The 27,825-nt window shown below is 47.1% G+C and overlaps 1 protein-coding gene across 1 annotated transcript; it reads left to right on the top strand.

The window, feature by feature from the left end:
- The first annotated feature begins 584 nt into the window (after window positions 1-584).
- On the top strand, window positions 585-26,336 carry SEC11A (SEC11 homolog A, signal peptidase complex subunit). The gene is made up of 6 exons (XM_049783300.1): window positions 585-715; window positions 4,325-4,434; window positions 12,471-12,620; window positions 18,148-18,267; window positions 25,238-25,295; window positions 25,821-26,336. Exons 1-6 carry the CDS (start codon window positions 665-667, stop codon window positions 25,869-25,871), a joined length of 540 nt encoding a protein of 179 aa, XP_049639257.1. The 5' UTR covers window positions 585-664; the 3' UTR covers window positions 25,872-26,336.
- Window positions 26,337-27,825: the final 1,489 nt, after the last annotated feature.

Below are 27,825 nucleotides of genomic sequence, written 5' to 3' on the forward strand. Positions count from 1 at the left end.
TCCCAGCCAACAGTGCTCAGGGGCTATTCCCAGCCAGGTGCTCGCACGATCAAGTGATGCGCTAGTCCTCGGAGCTCCCTTCCCGCCTAGTTCGCTTCTAACGGCATCAGCTGATTTCTCTTACAAGCGAGAGTGCCCCAGACAGGCCTAGAGCCCCGCCAGCTCTCCTCTTCAGCTGGCGCGAAACCACTTCCGCAAGAGCTGAGCCCGCCCCGAGGAGCGACGTAGACCAATCAGAACGCGCCGCCGCCGCGATCTGCGTGACTATTGGTCGGAAGCGCGAAAAGCACTACTGGGAAATATCCAAGATGGCGGCCCCATCTCCGCACCAAAGTCACTCCTTCCCGTTGGGGACTGCGCGAGTGGCACGGCGGGGGCGCAGTGCGGACCGAGCACGAAGAGCCTGAGCTCTTGATCGGGGAATGTTGTCAGCAGCCCCGAGAGGAAGGAAGGGGGCGAGGCGCCGCGCCTCTCCTTTCTTGACGCAGGGTCAGACCGCTCGGCGGGACATTGGGGAGAAAAATGGCACCTCCCGGGGTGGTCACTTCCGGTTGACCCGGAAGCGGAAGTGGACGTTTAACGAGGTCATCCGGCCTCGCGTCCCTTTGCAGCCACCTCCGCTTCCATCGCCTGCCTTAGCGCCTACAGGGTTCCCGGCGCCGTCATGTTGTCCCTCGACTTTCTGGACGATGTGCGGCGCATGAACAAGCGGCAGGTGAGCTTCTTGTTCTCGGGTGTCCCTCGGGGACGGCGCTCAGAGGTCGCCCTGCACCCCCAGAGTGCGAGCCTGGGCCTGGGCTTAGGCTTTGGGCCTGGGCCTCCATGGGATTCCGCCCTGGTTGCTATGGAATCTCGGCCCTAGGTCTCTTATCCCCCCAGTTTAGGTCGTCGCTGCTGCAGAAATGGGGGTGCTCTGACCCCCCCCCGAGGCTAAGCTGGAGGACCCCCTCGAGTCTGGGACAGGATTTGGAGCTCTGGCTGGTCCCCCTCTTGTGTCCCTGGCACTCAACAAACATTGGCAGTAGTGGACGGGTGGGCTGGTCATGGTCTGGTGCCCAAAGTTTGGGTCTCCTAGAAGCCTATATTTTTGGAAAGGAGAAACAGTCTTGGGGTGTTTGGGAATTGGGGAATTGTTCTGCTGGCTGTTGCAGCTTTCTCTCCCCACTCCCACCCCCGCACCCCACAACTTGCTTTTTATTTTATTTTATTTTATTTTATTTTATTTTTGCACCCTGTAACATTAGTTAGCCCTTGGGGAAGTGGTGGTAAAGGTTCGCTTCCGATCTCGACCTCAGACCTCAGTTTCCTGCCTCCCTCCCTCCCTCCTCCTTGGGGCAAGACTTTGGGCCTCCAAAGCAAAGGGAGGAGGACCTGAAATGATCAAATGTCAGAATGTCAGGACTTGGACTTTTTTTGTTGTTCATTTAGGGGCCACTTCCTGGTATCTCGGGTTAGTCCTGGCTCTGCATTTGGAGAATTACTCCTGGCAGGCTTGGGGAACCCTGTAGGATGTCTGGGATCGAACCCTGGTGGCCGTGGGCAAGGCAAGCACACCTCCTTCCCCCACCCCCCACTGGGTTTGATCATGGGTGTGACCCTAGTGACTGAACACTTTGGGGTTTTTTGTTTTGTTTGTTTTTGTTTTTTGGGTCACACCTGGCAGCGCTCAGGGGCTACTCCTGGCTCTAGTCTAAGAAATCGCCCTCAGCAGGCTCGGGGGGACCATATGGGATTCTGGGATTCAAACCACCGTCCTTCTGCATGCAAGGCAAATGCCTTACCGCCGTGCTATCTCTCCGGCCCAAAACACTTCGGATAAAAAAGAATGGACTTCAGGCAGGAGTGATTATTTTTAATTTTATTTTATTTTATCGAAACAGTTGTGATCTATAGAGCCCTTCATCGTTGGATTTGATTTATGAGTGCACCTCAGGAGGGATTCCTGAGCCCAGAGCTAAGAGTAAGCCCTGAGCATCACTGGGTGTGATCCAACAACAAAAGAATTAATTGGGACCACTGAAAAGATAGTGCAATGGGTAGGACACTTGCTTTGCATGCAGCTGACCTGTTCTATCCCTGGCACCTCTGTAGTCCCCAGAGCCCCACAAGGCATGATCTCTGAGCACAGAACCAGGAGTAACTGCTTGTTATTAATAGGCCCAGGTCCGCGTTTGGGTGGAATGAATCTGACATTTATAGTATCTATTTAGGGCCTTTTTAGGCCTCTTCACATTAATGGACTGAATTCTTTGGTTTAATTCTCTCTATTTTGCTGCTTATATCTATGAATTGGCCCTCTAATGGAAGTCTTACTGGTCTTAATGTTTTGGGCCAAGCACAGTGATGCTCAGGGGTTACTCCTGCCCGTATTCCAGGGACCATATGGAGGGCTGGAGATTGAACCTGGTCTCTACCTGTAAGGCTAGCACTCTCCCTGCAGTGCTATCTCTCTGGCCCCTCTAGTGAAAACCTTTATCCTAACTAGAGCCACATCCATCTCCATTAACATCCACAAGAGGATCACAGATCATACACTATAAATTACACTTTTCCATCCAGAATCTCTTGTCCTCCCTTCCCCCATCTCCTTTCCCCTCCTCTCCTCGTTTCAGACATGTGACTATGGCTCTTATGTTTATTGAGAGTCAACTGCGCACTCATCACACACTGACTGGAGTGTTCGTCTCTTGTTGTGCTCTCCACATTCTGCCTGTTGATCTCACTCTGGCTTGCAGTAGTGCACACACAAGCCCGCTGGGAGTCATGCCCCAGGCCTCAGTGTTGGTGCATTTTCTGCTGCAGTTCTCAGTGGACAAGAGGGCAGTGCTGTGGGCCAGTCCTGCGAGCACCACTTGCCTCTTTCCCATCCCCTACTTGCCCTGTGCTTCCTTGAAGTTGATGTCATGGAGGCTTTGGGTGCATCATTATCCAGAGATCCATTCAGATCTCCCACTCCTCTGTGGCAGCCCCTGGTGCATCACAGTGGGTTTGAGAGTTAGGATGTTAGATATCCGAATGTTATTTGTGGCAAAAGAAACAAGGTTGCTGGGGATAGGGGACCAGCACACTGGGCAGGTACTGCTCGGCCTGCAAGTTTTTCGGCTGGAGCTGATGATGCAGTCATATTATTTTCACTTTATAAAAGTCATAGAGGGGCCCCGGAGAGATAGCACAGCAGTGTTTGCCTTGTAAGCAGCTGATCCAGGACCAAAGGTGGTTGGTTCGAATCCCGGTGTCCCATATGGTCCCCCGTGCCTGCCAGGAGCTATTTCTGAGCAGACAGCCAGGAGTAACCCCTGAGCACCGCCGGGTGTGGCCAAAAAATAAATAAAATAAAAGTCATAGAGGGGCCGGAGCAATAGTACAGCAGTAGGGCGCTTGCCTTGCATGCGACTGACCCAGGATGGACCTGGGTTCGATCCGTGGCATCCCATATGGTCCCCCGAGCTAGTAGAGATTTCTGAGTGCCGCTGTGTGTGGCCCAAAGGAAATTTTGAGCACAGAGCCAGGAGAAATCCCTGAGCTTCACCAGGTGTGGCTCCAAAACCAAAAATAATAATAATAATAGGCAGTTGAATTAAAGGTAAAGAAAACAGATTATTTTCCTAACCTGGAGGGAGAAATTGAAGCCTGAACTAAAGCTGTCACTCTAAGGCCAACAGCAGATGAGAGATGTTGGGGAGAGAATCTCGAGGCTCTTGACACCAATCACTGAGTTCAGGACTGGCCTATGGCCCCTGAGCACTCCACAGGTGGAGAATGGAGAGCTAGATGAAAACTATCACTGAAAAGCTCATGATGATCAAGTGATGAATGTGGTGGAAAGTGGAGTGTTGAAGGAATTCAGTAGCAGGAGTGTGTGCAGGCTGTTGTAAGCTGGAAGGTCACAGATGCAGTGAAGTGTAAGCTGCATGATCTTGAAACCCCCAAGGAAATAGCTGTGACGTGCTGAAAACTAGGTCACCTCAACTGACTGACATGTGTTTGCACCCTTGGCTTAGAGGCGGCAGGTGGTCTCTAGTCCTCAGAGACTCGATCTCAGCTCTCCTCAGACTTTTTGTTTCGTTTTGTTTTTTGGGTCAGACCCGGCGGCGCTCAGGGGTTTTTCCTGACTCTGTGCTCAGAAATCACTCCTGGCAGGCTCAGGGGAACCTATGGGGATGCTGGAAATCGAACTGGAGTCCATCCTGTGTTGGTTGTGTGCAAGGCAAATGCCCTACTGTTTTGCTATGGCTCAGGCCCTTCCCTCAGACTTGATCTTCAGATGGACACAGCTTTCTAGGTGGGAGAAGGAAAGCTGACCTTGACTCTTGTGTTTCCACAGCTCTATTACCAAGTCCTAAATTTTGGAATGATCGTCTCCTCAGCACTGATGATCTGGAAGGGGCTAATGGTGATAACCGGAAGCGAAAGTCCCATTGTGGTAGTGCTCAGGTAACCGCTTTGACTTGCTCTTTCAGAGCTCAGAATTGCAGGGCTTTACAGGGAGGAAGTTTGAGATATTGAATAACATGTCGTTGCTTTAGGAGACCACTTTTGCCCAGAAGATGGCCTGGAAAGATATTGGTTACTATCTCTCCATCGGGGGAAATTATCACCCTTGTTAACAACTTCCCATTCGGACCCCTGAAGGCATGGCCTTGTATAAAGTTTGCTTGTTTTATTTATTTATTTATTTATTTATTTATTTATTTTTTGGTTTTTGGGCCACACCCAGTAACGCTCAGGGGTTACTCCTGGCTATGTGCTCAGAAGTTGCTCCTGGCTTGGGGGACCATATGGGACACCGGGGGATTGAACCGCGGTCCGTCCAAGGCTAGCGCAGGCAAGGCAGGCACCTTACTTTTAGCACCACCGCCCGGCCCCGCTTGTTTTATTTATAAAAAGTTTTATTTACTTTGTTTTTGGGGGCCACACTCAGCATTGCTCACCTGTGTTCAGAGATCACCTCTGAGAGGGCTGTGGGGACCGTGTGGGGATCAGACCTGGATCAAATATCCTTCCCGCCCTTTTCTCTATACTCTTATGTATGTATGTATGTATGTATGTATGTATGTATGTATGTATGTATGTATGTATGTATTTTTGTTAGTTGGGCCACTCCAGGTGGTTCTCAAGTCTTTATCTTTTTTTTTGTTTGTTTCTCTTTTTTTTTTTAATTCTTTTTATTTTTATTTTTATTTATTTATTTATTTATTTATTTTTGGTTTTGGGGCCACACCCTGTGACGCTCAGGGGTTACTCCTGGCTATGCGCTCAGAAGTTGCTCCTGGCTACTTGGGGGACCATATGGGACGCCGGGGGATCGAACCGCGGTCCGTCCTAGGCTAGCGCAGGCAAGGCAGGCATCTTTACCTCCAGCGCCACCGCCCGGCCCTCTTTTTATTTTCTTTGTTTTTTTTTTTTTTTTTTTTTTTTTTTGGTTTTTGGGCCACACCCGGCGGTGCTCAGGGGTTACTCCTGGCTGTCTGCTCAGAAATAGCTCCTGGCAGGCATGGGGGACCATATGGGACACCGGGATTCGAACCAACTACCTTTGGTCCTGGATCGGCTGCTTGCAAGGCAAATGCCGCTGTGCTATCTCTCCAGGCCCAAAATTCTTTTAATTTTTAATTATGAGAACAAAGATGCAAAGAAAGAGGACAAGGTAAAGTTACAGTGGAAGGACAATCACCCATAAACAGAGTTCACAGAAGTCCCCTTGTTGATATCTTAACATTGAACTTTCAGCCAAAGAACATTAAGAAAAATAAAACAGAACCCATGTAAAATTACTTTGTCCCTCAAGTCCCCAGGTTGTAATACATATTTCTTAGCAGCACATTAAGCAATCTAAAGCCATGAAACTTATGTAACTCCTTCAACATTGAAGGCATAGTACTTTTTTACATTTCCATGCACATGCATATTAGTTTAAGTTAACCTCAAAAGTGGGTTTTTCTTTTTTAAGGATAAGAGTCAAAGGAGCACAGTAAAAATGGTGTTAGAGTGGCAATAATTGTTTGCATAGGCCCACCAAAATATGGGGGACATGGAAAGGGAAAACCCTGGCCTAAATACAAGGAGACCCTACCCCTGAAGTTTCCTGGCATAAAACCAACTCTAGACTCCAGGCAAACTAGTTTGCTCATTCCAAGTCATTGTCTGTAGTGCCAACACACTTTTATTTTTCACACAGTCTCTGTTGTTGGTATCATGTTTCTGTATTAAAGATCCTGAAATCTGCATATCCTACATTGAAGTCAGGATGTGGAGCATCCTCGAGTTTCACCTCACAATTAAAGGGCAATGCAGAAAGCCCTGTCCAGTACGCAGGTCGTTGATGTTCTTAAGTCTTCTCAGTGTTAAGGGAAGTCTCTTTTGAGTAGATCGATGTCAGAGCATCGGTAGGGTCTTCCCTGGGAGAAGATTGCTTCCAGGTGTTGTTATAAAAAACCTTGGATGTTTCATAGATTACCTGGTTCAGGGGTGAATGGAGAATGCCCATTCTTCTGAGGCCTGTGCCGGTCATTATGTCAATGTTCAGGGTGTAGGGTCCCATTGCACTACAAGATTTGTGTGTTCCAATCTCTGTTAGATAAGAATTTATTTGTGTGTATAGTATTTCCCATTTTAATGTGCCTATGCAAACAAGGAACAATGCCACATGGCATTATAGGCCCATATGAGGGATGCAAGAACAAGTGCAAAACTCCCCATGTCAAGTCTTTATCTTGACTCTGAGATATGGGATCACTCCTGGCAGGGCTTGGGTGACCTATGAGATGCCAGGGATCGAACCCAGTGTGGCCACCTGAGTGACAAATACCCTCCAGCCTCATGATTTTTATTACACACGCCTCACTGTGATACTGTTGCTAGTTTACTAATTATGTATTTCATTATATGCCATCTCTACAAATGAGTCTTCTGCCCTAGCCTGCTTTCCGTGTCAGTACAGAAGCATCTCTCATTATGTCCCCGTTTCCTGCTGGCCTTTAAATACCATTTCTGAGTGAGCCTCAGATATTAATGCCATCCTCCAAAGTGGCAAGAGTGCTCGTTTTCTTCACTCTATTTCCTTCGCCCTCTTTGAACTCATGGTCTTAGTGATTAAAAATCTTTTTTTCTTAATGTAGTCATTCACTTTTGGAGACTTATCTCAGTGATTTAATCGAGTCATTATAGTTCTACCTTATTTTCGGACTTAATGATGTAGGCTGTCTCAGATCCTTTTGGTTAATAGACAGTAGAGTATACAGATTAAATCAGTGAAGCTGTTAACATTTTCAACATTTTCTTGTTACTCTTCATGAGGTGAACAAGCCAGGGCCACTCTGGCCCAGCAGGTAGTTGGAGAGAGTGTGGACTCTGGGCTCCAGGCCTCAGTCGTGTCTCACCTCATACCATACTTTCTCATATTTTTATTTTTGTCTTTGTTACTAATTAAGAGTAATTTTAGAGATTCAGAGACATATATGGAGTTAAGTCAGAGGCATTTCATGTGCTACTCTGAGAATATTGGGGCTCTAGCTCTTTGTTTGGGGGCCACACCCATGGATATTTAGCATTATTCCTGGCTCTGCTTTTGGGAATTACTCTTGGCAGTACTCAGGGGACCTTATGGGATTCCTAGGATCAAACTTGGGTTTGCACATAGGCCAAGTGCTCTCCCACTATCCTGTTGCTTCAGTGTACTAATTTTATTCGTTTAACTTTTTTGGTTTTTGGGCCACACCTGGCGGTGCTCAGGGGTTACTCCTGGCTATCTGCTCAGAAATAGCTCCTGGCAGGCACGGGGGACCATATGGGACGCCGGGATTCAAACCAGCCACCTTAGATCCTGGATCAGCTGCTTGCAAGGCAAACATCACTGTGCTATCTCTCCAGCCCCACGTTTAACTTTTTTTTTAACTTTGGGTGACTCACATCAGTTTCCTTATATATAAAGTGAAGACTCAACCCTGTGATGTTAGAAGATTCTCCAAGTTCTAGAATTCAGTTGCCCTAAGATCCCAGGTGATCTTGGCTTCCCAGAGAGCTACAGTTTTTTTGTTTTGTTTTGTTTTGTTTTTGGGTTACACCCGGCAGTGCTCAGGGGTTCCTCCTGGCTCTGTGCTCAGAAATCACCCCTGGCAGGCATGGGGGACCATATGGGAAGCCGGGATTCGAACCACCGTCCTTCTGCATGAAAGGCAAACGCCTTACCTCCATGCCATCTCTCCGGCCCCGAGAGCTACAGTTTTTTTTTGTTTGTTTGTTTTTGTTTTTTTGTTTTTGGGCCACACCCGGTGACGCTCAGGGGTTACTCCTGGCTATACGCTCAGAAGTCGCTCCTGGCTTGGGGGACCATATGGGATGCCGGGGGATTGAACCGAGGTCCTTCCAAGGCTAGCACAGGTAAGGCAGGCACCTTACCTCCAGCGCCACCGCCCAGCCCCAAAAGCTACAGTTTTTAAGCGTCGGGCACTGCATGGTGGGAAGTGTCAGGACTGGCTCTTCAGGCAGAAGGTGTCGGGGAGGGAGCTGCTTTTCTGGCTCATTCTCTTTCCATTCCTTTCCTCCCTCTCCTTCCTCTTTCCCTTCCCTTTCTCCCTCTTTCCTTCATTCCCTCCTCCTCCCTTTTTCCCTTCCTCCCACCCTCCCTTCATTCTTTATTCCTTCTCTCTCTCTCTTTCTCTCTCTCTCTCTCCCCCCTCCCTCTCTCTCTCTCTCCTTCTCCCTCCCTCCCACCCCCCTCCCTCCTAGGGCTTACATCCAGGTTTCCAGCACGTGAGTCCTGTCCTGATCCTCTGCAGTTTTTTTTTCCAACTCAGTTCTCTTTTGTGTACTGTTTAGACAAACTACTGACCTTTAAACAGGTTGCTGGAACTAACAGACTTGGACACGTCAGTGGCCCCAGAAGCAACTGGAAAAGCGTTTGCTGTTTGCTTTGTTCTTGGGCCACCATCATTGGTTCTGGGATGGAACTCAAAGCTCCATGGGCAGAACAGATGACCCAGCCCTTCCCTTATGTTTTTTGGGTCCTGCAGCTAATAAGCTTGTTAAACTAGGGACTTAAAAGTGACTTGGGGGGCCGGAGAGATAGCATGGAGGCAGGGCGTTTGCCTTGCATGCACAAGGACGGTGATTCGAATCCCAGCATCCCATACGGTCCCCTGAGCCTGCCAGGAGTGATTTCTGAGCGTAGAGCCAGGAGGAACCCCTGAGCGCTGCCGGGTGTGACCCAAAAAAAAAACAAAACAAAACAAACAAGCAAAAAAGTGACTTGGGGAGCCGGAGAGATAGCACAGCAGTAGGGCGTTTGCCTTGCACAAGGCTGCCCAGGATGGACCTGGGTTTGATCTCTGGTGTCCCATATGGTCTCCCAAGCCAGGAGCAATTTCTGAGCACATAGTCAGGAATAACTCCTGAGCATCACCAGATGTTGCCCTAAAAGCAAAAAAAAAAAAAATAGTGACTTGGGTGTGGGGGCCTGGAGAGATGTTACAGCAGGTAAAGCATTTGCTTTGTACATGACCAACCTGGTTTTGATCCCTGGCATCTCCTATGGCACCTCAAACCCACCAGAAGTAAGGCTTAAGCACTGTAGCGTATGGCCCAAAAGCAAAAATGCAAAAACAAAAAAATCATGTATATCTGAAATTTGGGGGGGTGGTGGAGGTTCCTGTCAACTAGTGTTTGGGAGTCCTGGGGCCACTCCTGGCAATATCTGACCACCAGTCTGGCTGGTTCAGTGCTGGGGCAAAAGGTGGTAGCCCTGTTTGGTCCCAAAGGATCATACTAAGTGATGCTCAGACATTGACAGGCTTTTCTGGGATGAGGGTCCCCATGCTTAGAGTGTGAGTGTGTCCTTGAGCTCACTTTTTCTAGCCCTTGGACTCTTCCCTACCTGTATCTGAATTCTTTTTTTTCCTTGGTTTTCTGGCCACACCCAGTGACGCTCAGGGATTACTCCAGGCTCTGCGCTCAGAAATCTCTCTTGGCTTGGGGACCATATGGGATGCCAGTAATCAAACCGAGGTCCATCTTGAATCAGCCACGTGAAAGGCAAACACCCTGCCTCTGTGTTATCACTTTAGCACCCAATTTTTCTTGGGTGGAGTTACACCCGGCCACACTCAGGGCTCTGAGCTCAGAAGTCGCACCTGGAAGGCATATGGGATGCCAGGATTCAAACCACCATCAGTCCTGGGTTGGCTGCATGAAAAGCAAATGGCCTACTGCTGTGCTGTCACTCAGGCCCTATATCTGAATTCTTTCGTAAAACATCTCTTTCTTTCCTCTGATCATGACACATTCTTTCACTCTGCACCAGCTAGATAGCTCCATGTAGATGTTAACCAAGCACTTGAAAGTCATTATCAGAGAGAAATTTGGGGCCAGAGCCATTAGGACAGCGGGGTGGTGGGGGGGGTGGGGGTGGTGGTACTGGCCTTGTATGCAGCTGGTCTGGGTTCAGTCCTAGCATTCAGTATGATCCCCAAGCACTGCCAGGAGTAATCCTGAGCACTACCAGATGTGGCTCACAAACAAACAAAAATAGATTTTTGTTTCCCCCTTTCCTTAAACTTAACTGTTTCTGTGAGTGTCTGGTAAATCCTCAAGTGCCAATATATAATGCCTGGATTATTATTTCTTTATTTGAGAATAGTCTTCATGAAGTAATGGTGTTAAACAGAAGCCTGTTTTGCAGGTTAATTTTTGCCTTCCTCCAGAGTGCAAGCTAATATACCGCAGCTAAATGTTTTATATAGATAAACTCTATCCCCAGTTTCTCTCTGTGGGACTCTTCAAATTTTCCACCATTTGGTAAAGATGTCATATAAAGTGGATAAATACTATTTATGAAAACCACTTTTCCATTTTACAAATACAGGTTTTTTTGTTTGTTTGTTTTTTTGGTTTTTGGGTCACACTGAGCAGTACTCAGGGGTTACTCCTCGCTCTGTGCTCAGAAATCACTCCTGGCAGGCTCGAGGGACCATATGGATCCCCAGTATTCAAACCACCATCTTTCTGCATGCGAGGCGAACACCCTACCTCAATGCTCTCTCTTCAGCCCAGTTCTTTTAGCAGATTTATCCTGAGCAATACCTAAAACTTACTAAAGGGTTAAGGACACACTAGAGGGCCAGAGAGATAGCATGGAGGTAGGGCATTTGCCTTGAATGCAGAAGGACAGTGGTTTGAATCCCAAGCCTGTCAGGAGTAACCCTGAGCACTGCCGGTGTGACCCCCCAAAAATAATATCTGTCAGAAATGTCTGTCAGTCAGAGAAAAAAAAAAGTGCCAAAGGGCACACTAGGGTCAGACTAGAGAGAGTACAGTGGCTGGGGGGATACTTGCTTTGCAGGTGACTGGCATGGGTTTAATTTCATCACAGCATATGGTCCCCCCAAGTCCTGCCAGGAGTAAGTCCTGAGTGCCACCACGTATGCACGTATGGCCCATATTGGTATGTGGGGATCTTGGGTAGGTCTGATGTATCCCCAACCCCTCAAAAAAGTTCAGTTGAAAATCCAGATTCCTATTGGTTCCCAACTCTGGAATCAGCTAGAAGCTTCACAGTGTCATGATAGCCACGCTCAGCCTTTCTGATGGAGTGGATGGAGCAAGAGCTGGCACAAGTATTTTTTGAAAGGGTCCAGTGGCGCAGCCAAGTGTGACAGCTGTTATGCTCTGTGTAGCAGAAACGACGTCTTCAAGTAGAATTTTGGGCTTTGCCATTATTCCTATATTGGGTTTTATTTTTCGTTGCCTTATTTCTGAAAATGATCCTGATGGTACGGATAGCCACTTGTTTATCGAAAGAAAAGGTTCATTTATTGATACAAGTGCTATAGGAACTTTATGGAACTTGGTAGAGTTTAAAACAGATGAAAGAGGAGAAAATTACTGACCCATCACCATGGAGTTGAATTATTTCCCATTTCCCAAAGTCTTAGGCAGAAATCTTTGTTCTTACTCTTCTCTTGATGTTTTCCTTTTTAAAAATAAATAAGTTGATAGCACAGTGTTATCTCCAGAGCTGGCTTTTCTCTGGGTGAACTGGTTTCCCCCTAACGGTTGAAACATAAAGGTCATCTCAGTCTGTATCTTTATTAATGGCATAGATGATCCAGTTCTCATTTGAATATTTGAATATGTTTTGCCTTCTCTGATGAAATGAGCGTCAGGGCAATGATTTTTTAAAGTTCACGCTTTTGTATTCTATTTGACACTTGGAATTTGAAAAGGTTAAGGAGTTAGTAACACTGCCCTTTTCCAAGACTTGCGCTTCTCTGAATGCTTGAACTGGAACTGATTAGTGAAGGTTTCAGTATGACTGGATTGGTCTGGGGGGGCTGTATTGATACAGAGGTATTATTCTATAAAAGGTGCAATATGTTTATGGCCATAGGTTTGTCATGGCATTTTGTTTATTCCAGAAGTGGAACTTTGGAGAGGACATGTAATCTTAGACTTTGCTGTTGTTTCCTTCTTCACAGTGGCAGCATGGAACCTGCCTTCCATAGAGGAGACCTTCTTTTCCTGACGAATCGAGTCGAAGATCCCATCCGTGTGGGAGAAATTGTTGTTTTTAGGATAGAAGGAAGAGAGATCCCTATAGTGCACCGAGTATTGAAGATCCATGAAAAGTATGTGCCAGCTCTGTCTTCTCTTTTATGATATTTTTGTGTTGGAATTCTTGAAGCATTTAAATGTGATAGCCTAAAGATTAAGAAAAGCTGGGGAACATCCATTTCTTTCTCTTTTTTTAAGGTAAAGTATACATTTGTGAAAAGTAGAATTGCATGGGGCCGGAACGATAGCACAGTGGTTAGGGCATTTCCTTTGCACACATCCCACCAGTTTTGATCCCCAGCGACCCATATGGTCCCCCAGCCTGCCAGGGCAGAGCCAGAACAACCTTTTCAGTGCTGTCGGTGTGTCCCAAAAATAAGCAAACAGAAAATGTAGAATTGCAGAGCTATAGAGATAGTGGTGGGTGTTAATGTAGGAGAGCTGGGGTGGAGGGGTTGAAGGCTGCGAAGAAATGGGGGGTAAAGTGCAGAGTTGGGAGCTAATTGTCCATTATATCAAGGCTGGAGCAATCTCACATCATGAACCATCAGCTCAAGGTGCCCCAAGTACAAGTCACCGAGCTTTTATTTAATTTTGCATTTGGGGCCACACCCTGCAATTCTTAGTTTTTACTCCTGGTTCTGTGCTCAGGGATCACTGCAGGTGGGCTCTGGGGACTCTGGGATGCCTGGAATCAAATCCCAGCTGGCTGAGTGCAGGCAAGTGTGCCCTCCCTCCCCACGGTACTATCGCTGCAGCTACTGAGAGCTTTTATGCACTCCTTCCACATACACGCAGGCCAGAATGCTTCTGGGGAGCTCTTTTCACTTAGTATAGATGGGTTTGGCCCAGTAATGAATGTGAAGGTTCTATGGCCCTGGCCAAGCAGTCTGCTCGGCCTGCTTGCTTGTCCTGTACTGTCACCTGGTCATTTGTGGCCTCTTCATCTCTGCCCAGCTACCAGAATGGGCCATTCGGAGATTCTGCTTCATTCTCATGATTTATTTGCTCACTGCCCAAATAATTATTACTACCAACGTATTTTACTCTCTAGCTGCCCAAGAGAAAATTGGGAACTTCTGGACATTAAGCTGCTACCTAAATAGGTCTCCTGCATGCAAATTATGTACTTAGTCTATTGAGCATTATTGTTTTCCCTGTTAGTGCTCAGGGCTTACTCCTAATTTTGACCTGAGTAAATTACTCCTGGCCATGCTCAGAGGACCATATATATGGAATGTTCTGGGTGGCCATGTGCAAGGAAAATACCATCCCTGAGCTGTTTGGATTTTTTCAACCCATTACTTTGTTTCTTTGGTTTTTTGTTTGTTTGTTTGTTTGTTTGTTTTATTTTGGTTTGGGGCCACACCCTATGGCACTCGTGTGTGTGTGTGTGTGTGTGTGTGTGTGTGTGTGTGTGTGTGTGTGTGTGTGTGTGTGTGTGTGTGTGTGTGTTTGTTTTTAACCACACCCGGCTATGCTCAGGGGCTAGCTTTGCTCAGATCGCCTTCCTGGCATGCTTTGGGGACCATGTGGGATGCTGGTGACTGAACTCAGGTTGAGTGCGTGCAAGGCAAGCACCCTACCTGCTATTCTATGCCTCTGCCTCCATGATTTTTAATTCTTTTAGAAATTTATTTTGGCATTGTGCTCTTTTATTTAATCCAGGTAGCATTTTCCAAGTCTTCCAAATGGTTTGTGTTGTTTGTTCTCAGCTCTACCTGCTGGCAACAGAGTGGAACCAGCTTTCCCCTGAATTTTATCTGAGAAAACCCAATTAAACTCGGGCTCTGTTTTTGGTTGAGCAGATGTTCTCTATTTTTGTGTGTGACATTTTCCAGTTCCGCGAGTTTCGTTTGTAGGCTTTTGTTTTGAAACTGCTCGTCTTGTTTCAGGGAAGGATCTTTGAGAAATGGTCTGTTTCCGCTAGAGCCTCCACAGTTGAAATCATTTCAGGGGCTGGAGCAATAACACAGCGGTAGGGCATTTGCCTTGCACCTGGCTGACCCCAGACAGACGCAGGTTTGATCCCCGGCATGTGGTCCTCTATCTGGACCTGCCAGGAGCAGTTTTATACAAAGAGCCATCAGTAACCCCTAAGTGCCACCGGGTGTGGCCCCCCCCCCCCAAAAAAAAAAAAAAAGAAGAGAGATTATTTCAAGTAGTTCTGGCATGTTTGCATGCTGTTAGGTGATTGGGGGGTGGGGAGGGTTGAGGATAAAAGCTTTTTGCTTTCTTCTTTATTTTTGCTTTTCTTCCTTTTCCCTGTGAATCCTGTCTAGGCCTGCTTTTCCCAGGAAGTCCCCTGCCTCCCAGCTCTTGCCCTAGGTCCTTGTTTCTACTCTTTTAGCCAGCGTCTCGGGGCTTCTCTCTCCCACCTCGGCCTCCCTCTCCACACCTGTCTGCTAGTACCCTCCAGGAGTTTTCAGCCATTCTTTCACCTACTGACTTGGTGCCTGCAGATTTTTTCCTCTGTATATATTTGCATTTTTTTCCTAATTGGCATGTCATTCTTCATGGACTGTTCTTGCTGTTTGCAGCACATCCCAATTTAGTTGGATCTGCAATGTAGCATTTAGTGAGATAATGAAAGTCTGAAGCTGAGTTTCTTCTTTCTAATAAAACATTCACTTGAATTAATGTTGATAGTCTATTAAATGTAAAATGTAATTTGATTTCAATTAAGTGTTCAGTTACTAGAAAGCTCATGTTTCTTTGATAAGGTTAAAAAAATAATTGTCGGGCCCGGAGAGATAGCACAGCGGCGTTTGCCTTGCAAGCAGCTGATCCAGGACCAAAGGTGGTTGGTTCGAATCGCGGTGTCCCATATGGTCCCCGTGCCTGCCAGGAGCTATTTCTGAGCAGACAGCCAGGAGTAACCCCTGAGCACCGCCGGGTGTGGCCCAAAAACAAAAAAAAAAATAATTGTCAGGATGCTGTTCCCTAAACCCTGCTCTTAAAATTCTATTGGTAGCTTCCAGAGTGAGAGTGATAGTACAGAAGGGAGGGCATTTACCTTGCACGCAGCTGACCCAGGTTCAATCCTTGATGTCTCACATGATTCCTTAAAGCCTGCCTGGAGTAACCTGAGCACCGTGGCCCCAGAAAACCAACTGTAGGGAGGGAGGGAGGTAGAGGCAGGCAGAGACAGACAGACAGACAGACAGACAGACAGACAGACAGACAGACAGACAGACAGACAGACAAAGATAGAAAGAATAGGGAAAGAGGGGTCAGAGAGATAGCATGGAGTTAAGGCATTTGCCTTTCATGCGGAAGGATGGTGGTTCGAATCCTGGCATCTCATATGGTCCCCTGAGCCTGCCAGGAGTGATTTCTGAGCATAGAGCCAGGAGTAACCCCTGAGCGCAGCCAGGTGTAGCCCAAAACCAAAAAAAAAAAAGAAAGAAAAGAATAGGAAAGCAATGAGTTTACTGGGCAAAACTAAGAAACCAAAAGGTAAGCTAAAGTAAACCATAGAGATTTTGTGGCTGGGGCCGGGCGGTGGCGCTAGAGGTAAAGTGCTTGCCTTGCCTGCACTAGCCTAGGACTGACCGTGGTTCGATCCCCCGGTGTCCCATATGGTCCCCCAAGCCAGGAGTGACTTCTGAGCGCAAAGCCAGGAGTAACCCCTGAGTGTCACCGGGTGTGGCCCAAAAACCAAAAAAAAAAAAAAAAAAAGAGAGAGAGATTTTGTGGCTTGGTTCTGTTTTTTTTTTTCCTTTGTTTGTTTTGGGCTTTTTTTTGTTTTGTTTTGTTTTGTTTTGTTTTTTTGGTTTTTGGGCCACACCCGGTGGCACTCAGATGTTACTCCTGGCTCTTTGCTCAGAAATTGCTCCTGCACCACCACCACTCATCACCACCCCACCACCCACTACCACCACCACCCATCACCATTTACCTAAGAAGAGAAAAAATTAAAAAAAAGAAAGAAATTGCTCCTGGCAGGCTCGGGGGACCATATGGGATGCTGGGATTCAAACCACTGGCCTTCTGCATGCAAGGCAAATGCCCTACCTCCATGCTATCTCTCCGGCCCCTTGGTCTGTTACTTTAATCTATCTTGTTTAATATCTTTTTTTCCCATTTCTTGGGGGGCACTTAGCAGTTCTCAGGGCTCTGCACTTAGGGATCATTCCTGGTGGGCTCAGGGAACATTACGGGGTGCCAGGGATTGAAGTTGGTAGGTTTTATGTAAGGCAGATGCCCTCCCCACTTGTCCTGTTGCTCTGCACCCCGACTTTTTTTTTGGCCTTAGAATCTGTCCATCTTTGGTTCTCAGAATGTATTGATTGGAGAGGCCAGTTTATTCTTTTTTTTTTTTTTTTTTTTTTTTTTTTTTGTGGCTTTTGGGTCACACCCGGCAGTGCTCAGGGGTTACTCCTGGCTCCATGCTCAGAAATTGCTCCTGGCAGGCACAGGGGACCATATGGGACGCCGGGATTCGAACCGATGACCTCCTGTATGAAAGGCAAACGCCTTACCTCCATGCTATCTCTCCGGCCCCGAGGCCAGTTTATTCTGTAGGTTTTTTTGTTTGTTTGTTTGGTTGATTGGGTTTTTTGGGTCACACCTGGCAGCACTTGAGCTATTTCTGGTTCTGTGCTCAGAAATCACCCGACAGGCATAAGGAACCACATAGGATGGCCAGGATTCGAACCATCGTTCGTTCGGGGTTGGCCTCATGCAAGGCAAACATCCTACTGCTATGCTATCTCTCTGGCCCCTATCATTCTGTAGTTTTTTTTATAATCTCTATTTGCCAGTTCTGTTGAGCAGGTATGGACCTACGGGCCCTCTAAGGCCAAGCTTTACATTCTGGTCCTGGGCATGATGGGGCAGACACATATTTTATGTTCACTGCATGAAGCCCTTTCCCTAGTATTGTGTGGTTATGAATTATGGTACCAACCCAGGCAGACACTCCTTGGGAGAGAATTCCCCACTGCTGCTAGAGGAAATCATTGTCTTTCAGAAAATTAGTAACATGCATCTTCTAAAGCAGTGAACTTATATTGTATATGCTTTTTTGTTTGTTTCTGTTTTTGTTTTTGGGTCACACCCAGCAGCGCTCAGGGTTACTCCTGGCTCTACGAATCACTCCTGCCAGGCTCGGGGGACCATATGGGATGCCGGGATTCGAACCACCATCCTTACCTCCATGCTATCTCTCTGGTCCCTATTGTATATGCTTTTTTTAATGAAATTTGGATGATCTTCCAGTTAATAACTCTGCCATGTTGTCCTTAGTGTGCCATGTTGTCCTTAGTGTGATAATTAGAATGATGGTAGACCGTCATAGTAATTTTCCATTAATAAAAGCAAATTTTGTGCTTTCTACTGCCTTTTTTTTTTTTTTTTTTTTTTTTTTTTTTTTGGTTTTTGGGCCACACCCGGTAACGCTCAGGGGTTACTCCTGGCTATGCGCTCAGAAGTTGCTCCTGGCTTGGGGGACCATATGGGACACCGGGGGATCGAACCACGGTCCGTCCAAGGCTAGCGCAGGCAAGGCAGGCGCACCTTACCTTTAGCGCCACCGCCCGGCCCCTTTCTACTGCCTTTACGGTACTGAATAACTTGAATTTCCGTTATTCTTTTCAGGCAAAATGGACATATCAAGTTTTTGACCAAAGGAGATAACAATGCAGTTGATGACCGAGGCCTCTATAAGCAAGGACAGCATTGGCTAGAGAAGAAGGATGTTGTTGGGCGAGCCAGGGGGTAAGTGTCGAGGGGAGATGTTCTTAGCATGTGTTGACAGAGGGGAGACGTGTTTAGCATGTGCTGACCAGCCAGAGTCACCTAAAGCACTGTCCAGGAGTTTTATTGTCTAATCATAGACTCTGGGATGAAATAGTTCAATATTAGTTCTGCTAAATTGTCTTATTTCCTTTGGGAAATTATTCTTAAAATGTCCTTGCAGCCTTGGAGGTCCTGTCCCAGAGGGGCAGATTGGGGTACAGTGGGAGGCTAGAACAAGTAATAAAATGAAGACTTGGAGTAACAGTTGTAAAAATTCACTTCTGTCATTCATTCGGGAGGTGTGTGTCCTCTAATACTGGGCTGGGTTTGGGTTCCCGAACAGTATTAATTCTGATTCATAAAACTTAACATTTATTCCAAATTTACAAGTCTGCATCTTAAAATGTTTGTCTGAATTAATTCTGCCATGTTAATTGACTCCGTGCTGTTTTATTTCTAGTCTTGAATTTAAACAAATAAGTTTCATTTGTTTAAATGAAATCAAAAAGTTATATTAAGCCTGTTTATTTCCGATTTTATCAGGAGAACAGATGAGTGGAGGACAGGAATTGTAAGTGATTGGTATGAGGAATGATGGGAATATAACTGCCTTCTTGTTATTAATAGTATTAACAATAACTGACATGTATAAGGGCTTACTCTCTGCTAGAGACTTATTTTAAGTGCTTTACAAATATTACCTCATTTTAACCTTAGAACAACCCTAATATTTCCATTCTGCAGCTGAGGAAAACTAGGTTGCTTCTCTTAAATTCTCACTGGTGTGATATGGGGCTTTGAATCCCTCCTTCCCCATCGTCAGACCCATTGCTGGGACCTCTGAAATGGAGGCTGCTGTTCTCTCACTGTTGGGGGACAGCCTGACCTTCTGTGGGTGCAGCCTGGCTCCACCCATCAGCAGGCTGCCCATGCTGAGGAACGAACTATTTCCTAAAGAAGTCAGTTTGATTTGCTAAGTGAAAACTACCCAGTTATAGCATGAGCTATGAATGTTTTGAAACCAGGAAGATAAACTCAGAACAGGCTCCAGTGTTGTGTTTGTCAAGCAAAAATTTTGGGTTTGCCACCAGTACAAAAGGAATTTTATTTCTTGTAATAGAACTCACATAGTTTTGGTGGTTGGGGGGATGCACATGGTAGTGCTCAGGGGTTCCTCCTGGCTCTGCGCTCAGAAATCACTCCCAGCAGGCTCGGGGGACCATGGGGGATGCCAGGGATGAAATAGCTGATGCTAGGCAAACACCCTCCCAGCTGTGCTGCTGCTCTGGCCCTAGACCTCATATACTTTATAATCCAGATTAGTTCATTTGTGCCACTGAGGAATATGAGTTCTCATATATGTCAAATACATACACACATCCAAAAACACATTTTGTCTGAGGGTCTGTACTGTTCCAGTGTGTGTCAGGCCTCTGTTCTAGGCACTCCCCTTGGGCTATCTGCGTGGTGGCTATTTTTTTCATTGTGACTAGCGTCAGGCTGAGCATCTTTGCTGCTCAGGTATCTCAGTGCCTCTGCCCAATCTGTTCTTCTTAATAAATTCTTCAAAGTGGAATTTTTGGGGGTTTTTTGTTTGTTTGTTTTGGTTTTGGGGTCATACCCAGCAGCACTCGGTTACTCCTGGCAGGCTCGGGGGACCAGGTGGGATGCTGGGATTCGAACCACCGTCTTTCTGAATGCAAGGCAAATGCCCTACCTCCATGCTATCTCTCCAGCCCCAAAGTGGAATTTTTGAGCAAAACATGCATTTTTCAAGTTTTTGGAAAACTTTACCGTAATATTTCATTCCTCTTCTACCAATAGAACTGACTGTTTCTTTTCTGTGGATGTTTGATTTGATACTGGGGATTGGAGACACTCGACACTCAAGGCTCTGGACCCACACGGTGCTGGGCTGGACCCTGAGCCTCCCTAATGCACAGCACCCTCTCTAACCTCCTGAACCTTTTCTCTGGTCCTCGTACCTCATGCTACTGTTCTTGGCAGCTCTGGGGGCTTATTCTGACCCCTTTTTGGGTCAAAGATTCATCATCTTGGGGCCGGGCGGTGGCGCTAAAGGTAAGGTGCCTGCCTTGCCTGCGCTAGCCTTGGACGGACCTCGGTTCGATCCCCCGGTGTCCCATATGGTCCCCCAAGCCAGGAGCAACTTCTGAGCGCATAGCCAGGAGTAACCCCTGAGCGTTACCGGGTGTGGCCCAAAAACCAAAAAAAAAAAAAAAAAAAAAAAGATTCATCATCTTAAGGCCTGCTGGGAGACAATTCAAGTAGTAGAATAAGGCCTCACTTGTACAGACCCTGAGTTTGATTCCTGGGACTGCGTGTGACCCAGCAACTCAAATATAGCACCTTGAAAAATATAATCTGGGGCCGGGAAGGTGGCGCTAGAGGTAAGGTGTCTGCCTTGCAAGCGCTAGCGTAGGACGGACAGCGGTTCGATCCCCCAACGTCCCATATGGTCCCCCCAAGCCTGGGGCGATTTCTGAGCGCATAGCCAGGAGTAACCCCTGAGCGTCAAACGGGTGTGACCCAAAACCAAAATAAAAATATATTATATATAATCTAGGCTGGAGCTATAGCACAGCAGGCAGGGCATTTGCCATGTAGATTTGGTCCCCAGCACCCCATATGGTCCCCCAAGCTTACCAGGCATGATCCCTGAGCCCAGACCAGGAGTAAGCCATGAGCACTACCGGGTGTGTTGAAAATAAAAAGTACAGTGAAGATTTAGAGAACTCAGGCTTTCACTCAATAGCTTATTTTAATCTTTTTGTTTTGGGGCCACACCTGGTGGTGCTCAGGGGTTACTCCTGGCTATGACACTCAGAAATTGCTCCTGGCAGACGGAAGACCATATGGGATGCCGGGATTTGAACCACCTTTGGTCCTGGGTTGGCTGCTTGCAAGGCAAATACCCTACTGCTGTGCTATCTCTCTGGCCCGTGCTTTTTTTTTGGGGGGGGGGGGTTGGGTCACACCCAGCAGCACTCGGGCTCTTTCTGGCTCTACACTCAGAAATTGCTCCTGGCAGGCTCGGGGGACCATATGGGATGATGGGATTCAAACTACCATTCTTCTGCATGCAGGGCCAACGCCCTACTTCCACTCTATGTCTGGCCCCGGCCCCTGCTTATTTTAATCTTAAATTACATACATTATTTCTTTTTTTTTTTATACATTATTTCTTTTTTTTTTTTTTTTTTTTTTTTGGTTTTTGGGCCACACCCTGTGACGCTCAGGAGTTACTCCTGGCTATGCGCTCAGAAGTTGCTCCTGGCTTCTTGGGGGACCATATGGGACGCCGGGGGATCGAACCGCGGTCCATCCTAGGCTAGCGCAGGCAAGGCAGGCACCTTACCTCCAGCACCACCGCCCGGCCCCCTATACATTATTTCTTAAATCTGAACATAAAGTCTTATTTCAGATACTACCCTGTAAATGAAATTACTTTCCATGAGTAAAATTTTGAGACATGAACAGCAGGAGCTCTCAACTGTACAAACTCGCTTTCCATTGATTTGCTGACACATAATGGGAATACATCATCTCCTCTTGTAGAAATTGTGTTTATCAAACAGTAAACTAATATTTCAAAGTCAGATTGTACCCAGACCTCGAGAACAGAGGTTTTCTGCAAAGCCAGTTGTGATTGTGGAACAAATGTCTTTATGCATTGCAGAAGGTTTTGTTCTGTTTTCAGACAGCTACACTCAAATGTTTTACACTGAAAAACTAAAGGCCTTGAATAAAAACAGTAGTGTATGGAAATGTGATTCACACTATCTAGTGGGAAGGGGTTGAACCACACCCAGCGGTGCTCAGCCTTACTTCTGGCACTGTACTCAGGGATTATGCCTGGCAGAACTAAAGGGAACCATGGTTCTAGGCATAGAGGAACCTCAGGCCACTGCACAGCTTACCTGCTGTACTTGTTCTTCAGCCCTAATTTACAAGTCGTGGATTTTATTAGTCTGTTGTACAGTCATTGCGAATTCCAGAATATTCCTACATTCCAAAGAGAAACCACCATAGTTGTTTGCAGTCCTTCCCCAGCCCCTTGTATCTGCAACCATTGTTTGTGTGAGGTTTATTTAGAGTCTGCCTTTCACCTAGCATACTGTTTTCAACATTTGTGTTGGAGGCCATTATAAGTTTAGAATATGATGGGGCCAGAGAGAGAGCACAGCTATAAGGCGTTTGCCTTACATGTGGCAGACCCAGGACGAGTGGTAATTGAATCCCGGCATCCCATATGTTCCCTTGAGCCTGCCAGGAGTGATTTGTGATGTTTCTGGGTGTGACCCAAAAATAAATAAGTTTAGAATATTAAATACTGAATCACGGACCAGAGTGGTGATGCTAACTGTAAGGTGTCTGCCTTGCAAGCGCTAACCTAGGACAGACATCAATCGGTTCAATCCCCCAGCGTCCCATATGGTCCCCCAAGGCAGGAGCGATTTCTGAGCACATAGCCAGGAGTAACCCCTGAGCTTCACCAGGTGTGGCCCAAAAGCCAAAAAAAAAACAAAAACAAAACAAAAAACAAAAAAACTTGAAGCACATAAGCATTTAATAAGGGTAGTTCTGAATTCCAGAAGTTGGAGTACACAGGAGTCCATTAGTCAGGGAAGACAGAATAAGAGAGAGGATGAGAGGCTGCAGAAGATCTCTGCAGAGGAATACAGACCACTTCATGAGACACAGTGGAAAGAGCTGGAGTGTGTCAGCTGTTTTCTGCAGCAGGCCTAAAATACCTTTTTAGTGGCCGGTGAGCTAGCTCAGGGATTAAGATGCTTTATATGCGCCAAACCAGGTTCCATTCTTGGGCCTCTGCTTACTTGGCTGAGAATCACCAGACGGGGTCCCTGGAATTTCTGAACACTCTTAGGAGTTCCCTCCAAGTAAAAGAATTTTTGCTTATTTCAAAGTATTTTGTTTAGGGTGCTTACCATGGCCACCTGAGTTTGATCCCTGGCACCACATGTGGTCCCTGAGCCCACTAGGAGTGGTCCTTGGGTTGGCCAGGAACAAAGGGGTCAGAGAGATAATACCACTGATAGGGCACTTGCCGTGTACACAGCTGACCTGGGTTCGAACCAGATATTGCATATAGTCCCCTGAGACTGCCAGGAGTGGTTCCCAAGCACAGAACCAGGAATAACCCTGAGCACTGCTTTACTTTCCCTGAAGAAAAAGTAAAAGAAAAAGAAGTGCCCAAAATGGGAATGTGGGATATGAAAGTGATGGTCTGGGTGATGCTTTCTGGGAGGGAGTGGGGGATGTTGGGTAAGGTCAGGAGACAAGACCAAAGAAGGGTTCTGTTTGTTTGTTTATGATCTTGGGGCCACACCCAGGGTGTTCAGGGCTTAATTCTGGTTCTGCACTCAGGGATCATTTCTGGTGTGCTCAGGAATTCCGCCTTAGGTACCGGGGGTCAAACCCAGATCAGCTGCATACAAGCAAACGCCCTGCCTGCTGTGCTATCTCTGGACCCAATAGTCTTTCAAAAGACATGAAGTGCAGCAAAGGCTAAATTTCTGTTTTTTGAGTTTGTCTCAGGCTCCCATGATGGAGGTGTTATGTGGGAGCTAAATTTTGTTTGGGCACCTCCGGTGATGCCAAGATTGTGACCGCCCTGAATAGAACTATCTGAGCTATTTCTGAGGAGGCACAGGTCAGCCGCCACTTCAGCCCCACACGCTGGCCTCGAACCCCTTTGCACCCATAGACCAGCGTTGGTCCATGCGCCAGAGGTTGCAAACAACTGTAAGCTAAGCATCAAGAACTTTATGCACAGTAGCTGGAAGTTTCTGTGGGCCCACACTGGTATCCCCGAACAGCATTAAATTACTGTGGGGGCTGGAGAGATAGCATGGAGGTAAGGCATTTTGCCTTGCATGCAGAAGGATGGTGGTTCAAATCCCGGCATCCCATATGGTCCTCTGAGCCTGCCAGGAGGGATTTATGAACATTGAGCCAGGAGGAACCCCTGAGCGCTGCTGGGTGGGACCCAAAAAGCAAAAAGAAGGAAAATTAAAAGAAAAGAAGAAAGTTACTGTGGATCTTCCTGGTTTAAGGTGACAGATTTTAGGAGCAGGAGGAAGAACAGACTAGCTGAGGGAAAGTAAATGAGATATATTTAAAAAAAAAAAAAAAAAAGAGCGGTGGTGGGGACTGAAGAGATAGCACAGCGGTAGGATATTTGCTTTGCATGCAGCCAATCCGGGATGGGCAGCATCCCATATGGTCCCCCATACCTGCCAGGAGCGATATCTGAGCACAGAGCCAGGAGTAAACCCTGATCGTTGCCGGGTGTGATTCTCCTCTCCCCCCAAAAAAGAGCTGTGGGGTGTCCTGGATGTCCAGGAGAAAGGCAAGTTTGTGACTCTTCAGTGAGATGTAGTGGAGATGGACAGGAAGGTGGTAGAGAGACAGGCCAGCTGCGAGAACTGTTTGAGCAAAGGTCATAGGACAAAGTGGGCCAGATTGCAATCTTGAGTACCGTAGAGAGCCTTACACTCACTTTGAGGCACTTCAGGCAAGTGCTTGTGGTGTTTGGGCTGTTTGCTTTGTCGTCCTGACTGGAGTGACAGGTTCCCAAAGGCTTTACACAAGCCCACCACCTAGTCCTTGCCCCAGTGGGTTAAAGCTGCTGGCTAAAGTCGGAGACATTAGGGCTGGACCTCGTTCTACCACACAGAATCTGTCTGCTTGCCCTGGGTGTGCCGTGTTTCCTCAGCTATAAAATGGGAATATTCCTAACTTCTCTAGCGCATAGGCCATTGAGAGGGAGGATCTGATAGGACAGAATGTTCAAATGGAGCTTGTCAACTGAAAGCTAGTGTTCTGTGAACAAGGTTGAGAAGGTTCCAGTGAATAGTGGCTCCGTGAGGAAGATCGTGCTGATCAGTTTGTTTGTATGTTTGTCTAGATTTGTTCCTTATATTGGAATTGTGACTATCCTCATGAATGACTATCCGAAATTTAAGGTAAGGTCCTGCACTGTATGTTTCATTAAAAACAAGATCTCTGGGGCTGGAGTAATAGTATTGGGATTAAGCCTTGCATGTGACTGACCCCCAACTTGACCTTCACTCAGCACTCATTGGTCCCCAGAGCACTTTGTGGAGTCCCCAGGCCATGCCCAGCGCCAAAGGGTCTGAGCAGCAGCATGTCCTTGGTCCCTGCATTGCACTGCTGGCCCATAGGATCTAGAACTTGCTGGAAAGGCGAGCACTGCTGGGGGCAACCTTCTCCCCAATATGATCTTTCCTTACCTTGGGAAACTGTTACATGGTGTGCAACTGAAAGATGAAAGATAAAATGAATAGTAATCAACTCAAAAGAAAACCCAACGTATTGACTCTGACTTGTGAGCTTTTTGTTTGTTTTTGTTTTGGGGCCACACCTGGCAGGGCTCACAACTCAGGGTACCAGGGATTTAACCCAGGTTGGCCACATGCGAGGGAGGGCACCCCCTGTCCTCTGACCTGGCTCTGTGCTTGTCTCTGCAGTACGCTGTGCTCTTCCTGCTGGGCTTATTTGTGCTGGTGCACCGTGAGTAAGGAGCTGCCTCCGATCCGGAAGACGCTGTTCTTTTGTTCCGGAATGGTTGGAGTAGTTACTGGTCTGTGACTGGCGGGATGAAGATCACGTGTTGGCGCCCCTCTGCCACGCTGGCTCGCGTTAGTTTATGTTTCCACACCAAGAAGCGTGTGGGCAAGTGTCTGCGCCCCCGCGTGTGCTCCAGGGGACTTTAGATCACCAGGTTTCATATGTTGTCATTGTCACACTTTCACATTTTTGTACATCAATGGATTTTTTATATTAAAAGGTTGAGCCAAAGCCCCCAGTGTTTGTATTTTGAAGCCAGGCTTCATCTCTAAAGTGCCTACGGAGCCCGTCGATGCGAACGCAGGTCTGCGTGCTGCGGTGGGAGCCGCCGTCCTCTTCTCATGGCAACGGCCTGTACTGAGGTGGTCTGAGTCTTAACTTTTCGTGATTTCAAATAAAAGACTTTGCATATCGAACCCCTCAAGCCCCGACTGGTGTTTGCGGGAAATCTGCTGGCATGTGCCTTCCTGTGCTGGTCCTCAGCGCCCCTGGAGGGGAGAAGGGGTTAACGGGGCTTCGGGGAGAACAACCTTTGAGCTAAGAAAGCTGCCTAGCACTCACTGCCGCCTTATTTGTATTTTTGTCTTTGGGAAGCATAGGCTTCAGGCATTTGGAGGAAACCTTAGTCTCGGGCATGACTTCGACTTCGCACGCATACACCCAGCTCATGTTGCTGTGAAGTTCAGAAAATCTCACTTCACAGGAAAGACGCACAACCTTTTCCACACCTGGGATATTCTCAGCCGTCTTCCCGTTGTGTTAGCTTTGTGTGGAAGAGGAGGAGGAGGAGGAGGAAGAAAACTGGAGGAATGAGTGCCTCTTCTTTCCTGGAAACTGCTTTCCGAAGCCTATTCTGAGTGCAGATTAAAGAAGGGAAGGTTTGAAGGGACAGCAAAGCCCCAATTTTGCCTTTTTTTTTTTTTTTTGGTTTTTGGTTTTTGGGCCACACCCGGTGACACTCAGGGGTTACTCCTGGCTATACCCTCAGAAATCACTCTTGGCTTGGGGGACCATATGGGATGCCGGGGATTGAACCGAGGTCTGTCCTGGGTCAGCCACGTGCAAGGCAAATGCCTTACCACTGCACAATAACTCCAGCCCCACTCTCCTTTATTGTTGGAGCTGATTGCAAATGGCTGGGTTTTAAACACAAAATACACATCCGCAATGCACGTCTGAGTTAGTAGAAGATCAGCAGACACAGCTTTCTGTGTGGGGCCCAGGAACAGTTTTCATTGCCCACTCTGTCGAGATGTAGGCAGGCTGTTTGCTGGTGATGCTGGGAGAGAATGGGTCGGTCCGTGAGTGGAGGAGTGGAGAAGAACGGGGCCAAAGTTCCTGTAGCCAGGCCCAGCCTGCACTGAGGGTCCAGTTCCCTGCTTCCCACCGCAGCAGAAGGGGTCTGTTTAATGCGTCTCTAACCATGCCCAGCAATTTCTCCCCACGCTTTTGCCGCTCTAGGCTGTAAGCAGTGCTTTTCTGGCAGAACTTGAAGCCAAGGTTCTCCTCCAGTTTGCCTGTGTGGACCCCTCCTGAGACCTGTATTCACCAGTTAGATACTCGGTACTCAAAATATTCCTCACTCATACATTTTTCCCATTGTTTTTGGGTTTTGTTTGGAGGCCACACCTAACATCTTATTTTATTTTCTTTATTTTTTTTTTTGTTTTTTGAGTCACACCCGGTGGCGCTCAGGGGTTATTACTGGCTCTGCGCTCAGAAATCACTCCTGGAGGCTTGGGGGATGCTGGATTCGAACCACCACCCATCCTGGATCAGCTGCTTGCAAGGCAAACGCCCTACCGCTATGCTATCTCTCTGGCCCTACATGCACATTTTCTTATTTATTCACTAAAGCATTTTTTGCTGGATGCTTTAATTAAAAGCGATAAGTAAGTTATTCTG

This window comes from Suncus etruscus, chromosome 11 (assembly GCF_024139225.1).
Source record: "Suncus etruscus isolate mSunEtr1 chromosome 11, mSunEtr1.pri.cur, whole genome shotgun sequence".
Classification (NCBI taxonomy): Eukaryota; Metazoa; Chordata; class Mammalia; order Eulipotyphla; family Soricidae; genus Suncus; species Suncus etruscus.

Bases quoted from the DNA above. Each gene is read 5' to 3' on its own strand.
- SEC11A (XM_049783300.1), top strand. From the start codon at position 665: ATGTTGTCCCTCGACTTTCTGGACGATGTGCGGCGCATGAACAAGCGG. The intron at 4,435-12,470 runs GTAACCGCTTTG...CCTTCTTCACAG, and splicing joins CCCATTGTGGTAGTGCTCAG to TGGCAGCATGGAACCTGCCT. The intron at 18,268-25,237 runs GTAAGTGTCGAG...ATGTTTGTCTAG, and splicing joins GTTGTTGGGCGAGCCAGGGG to ATTTGTTCCTTATATTGGAA.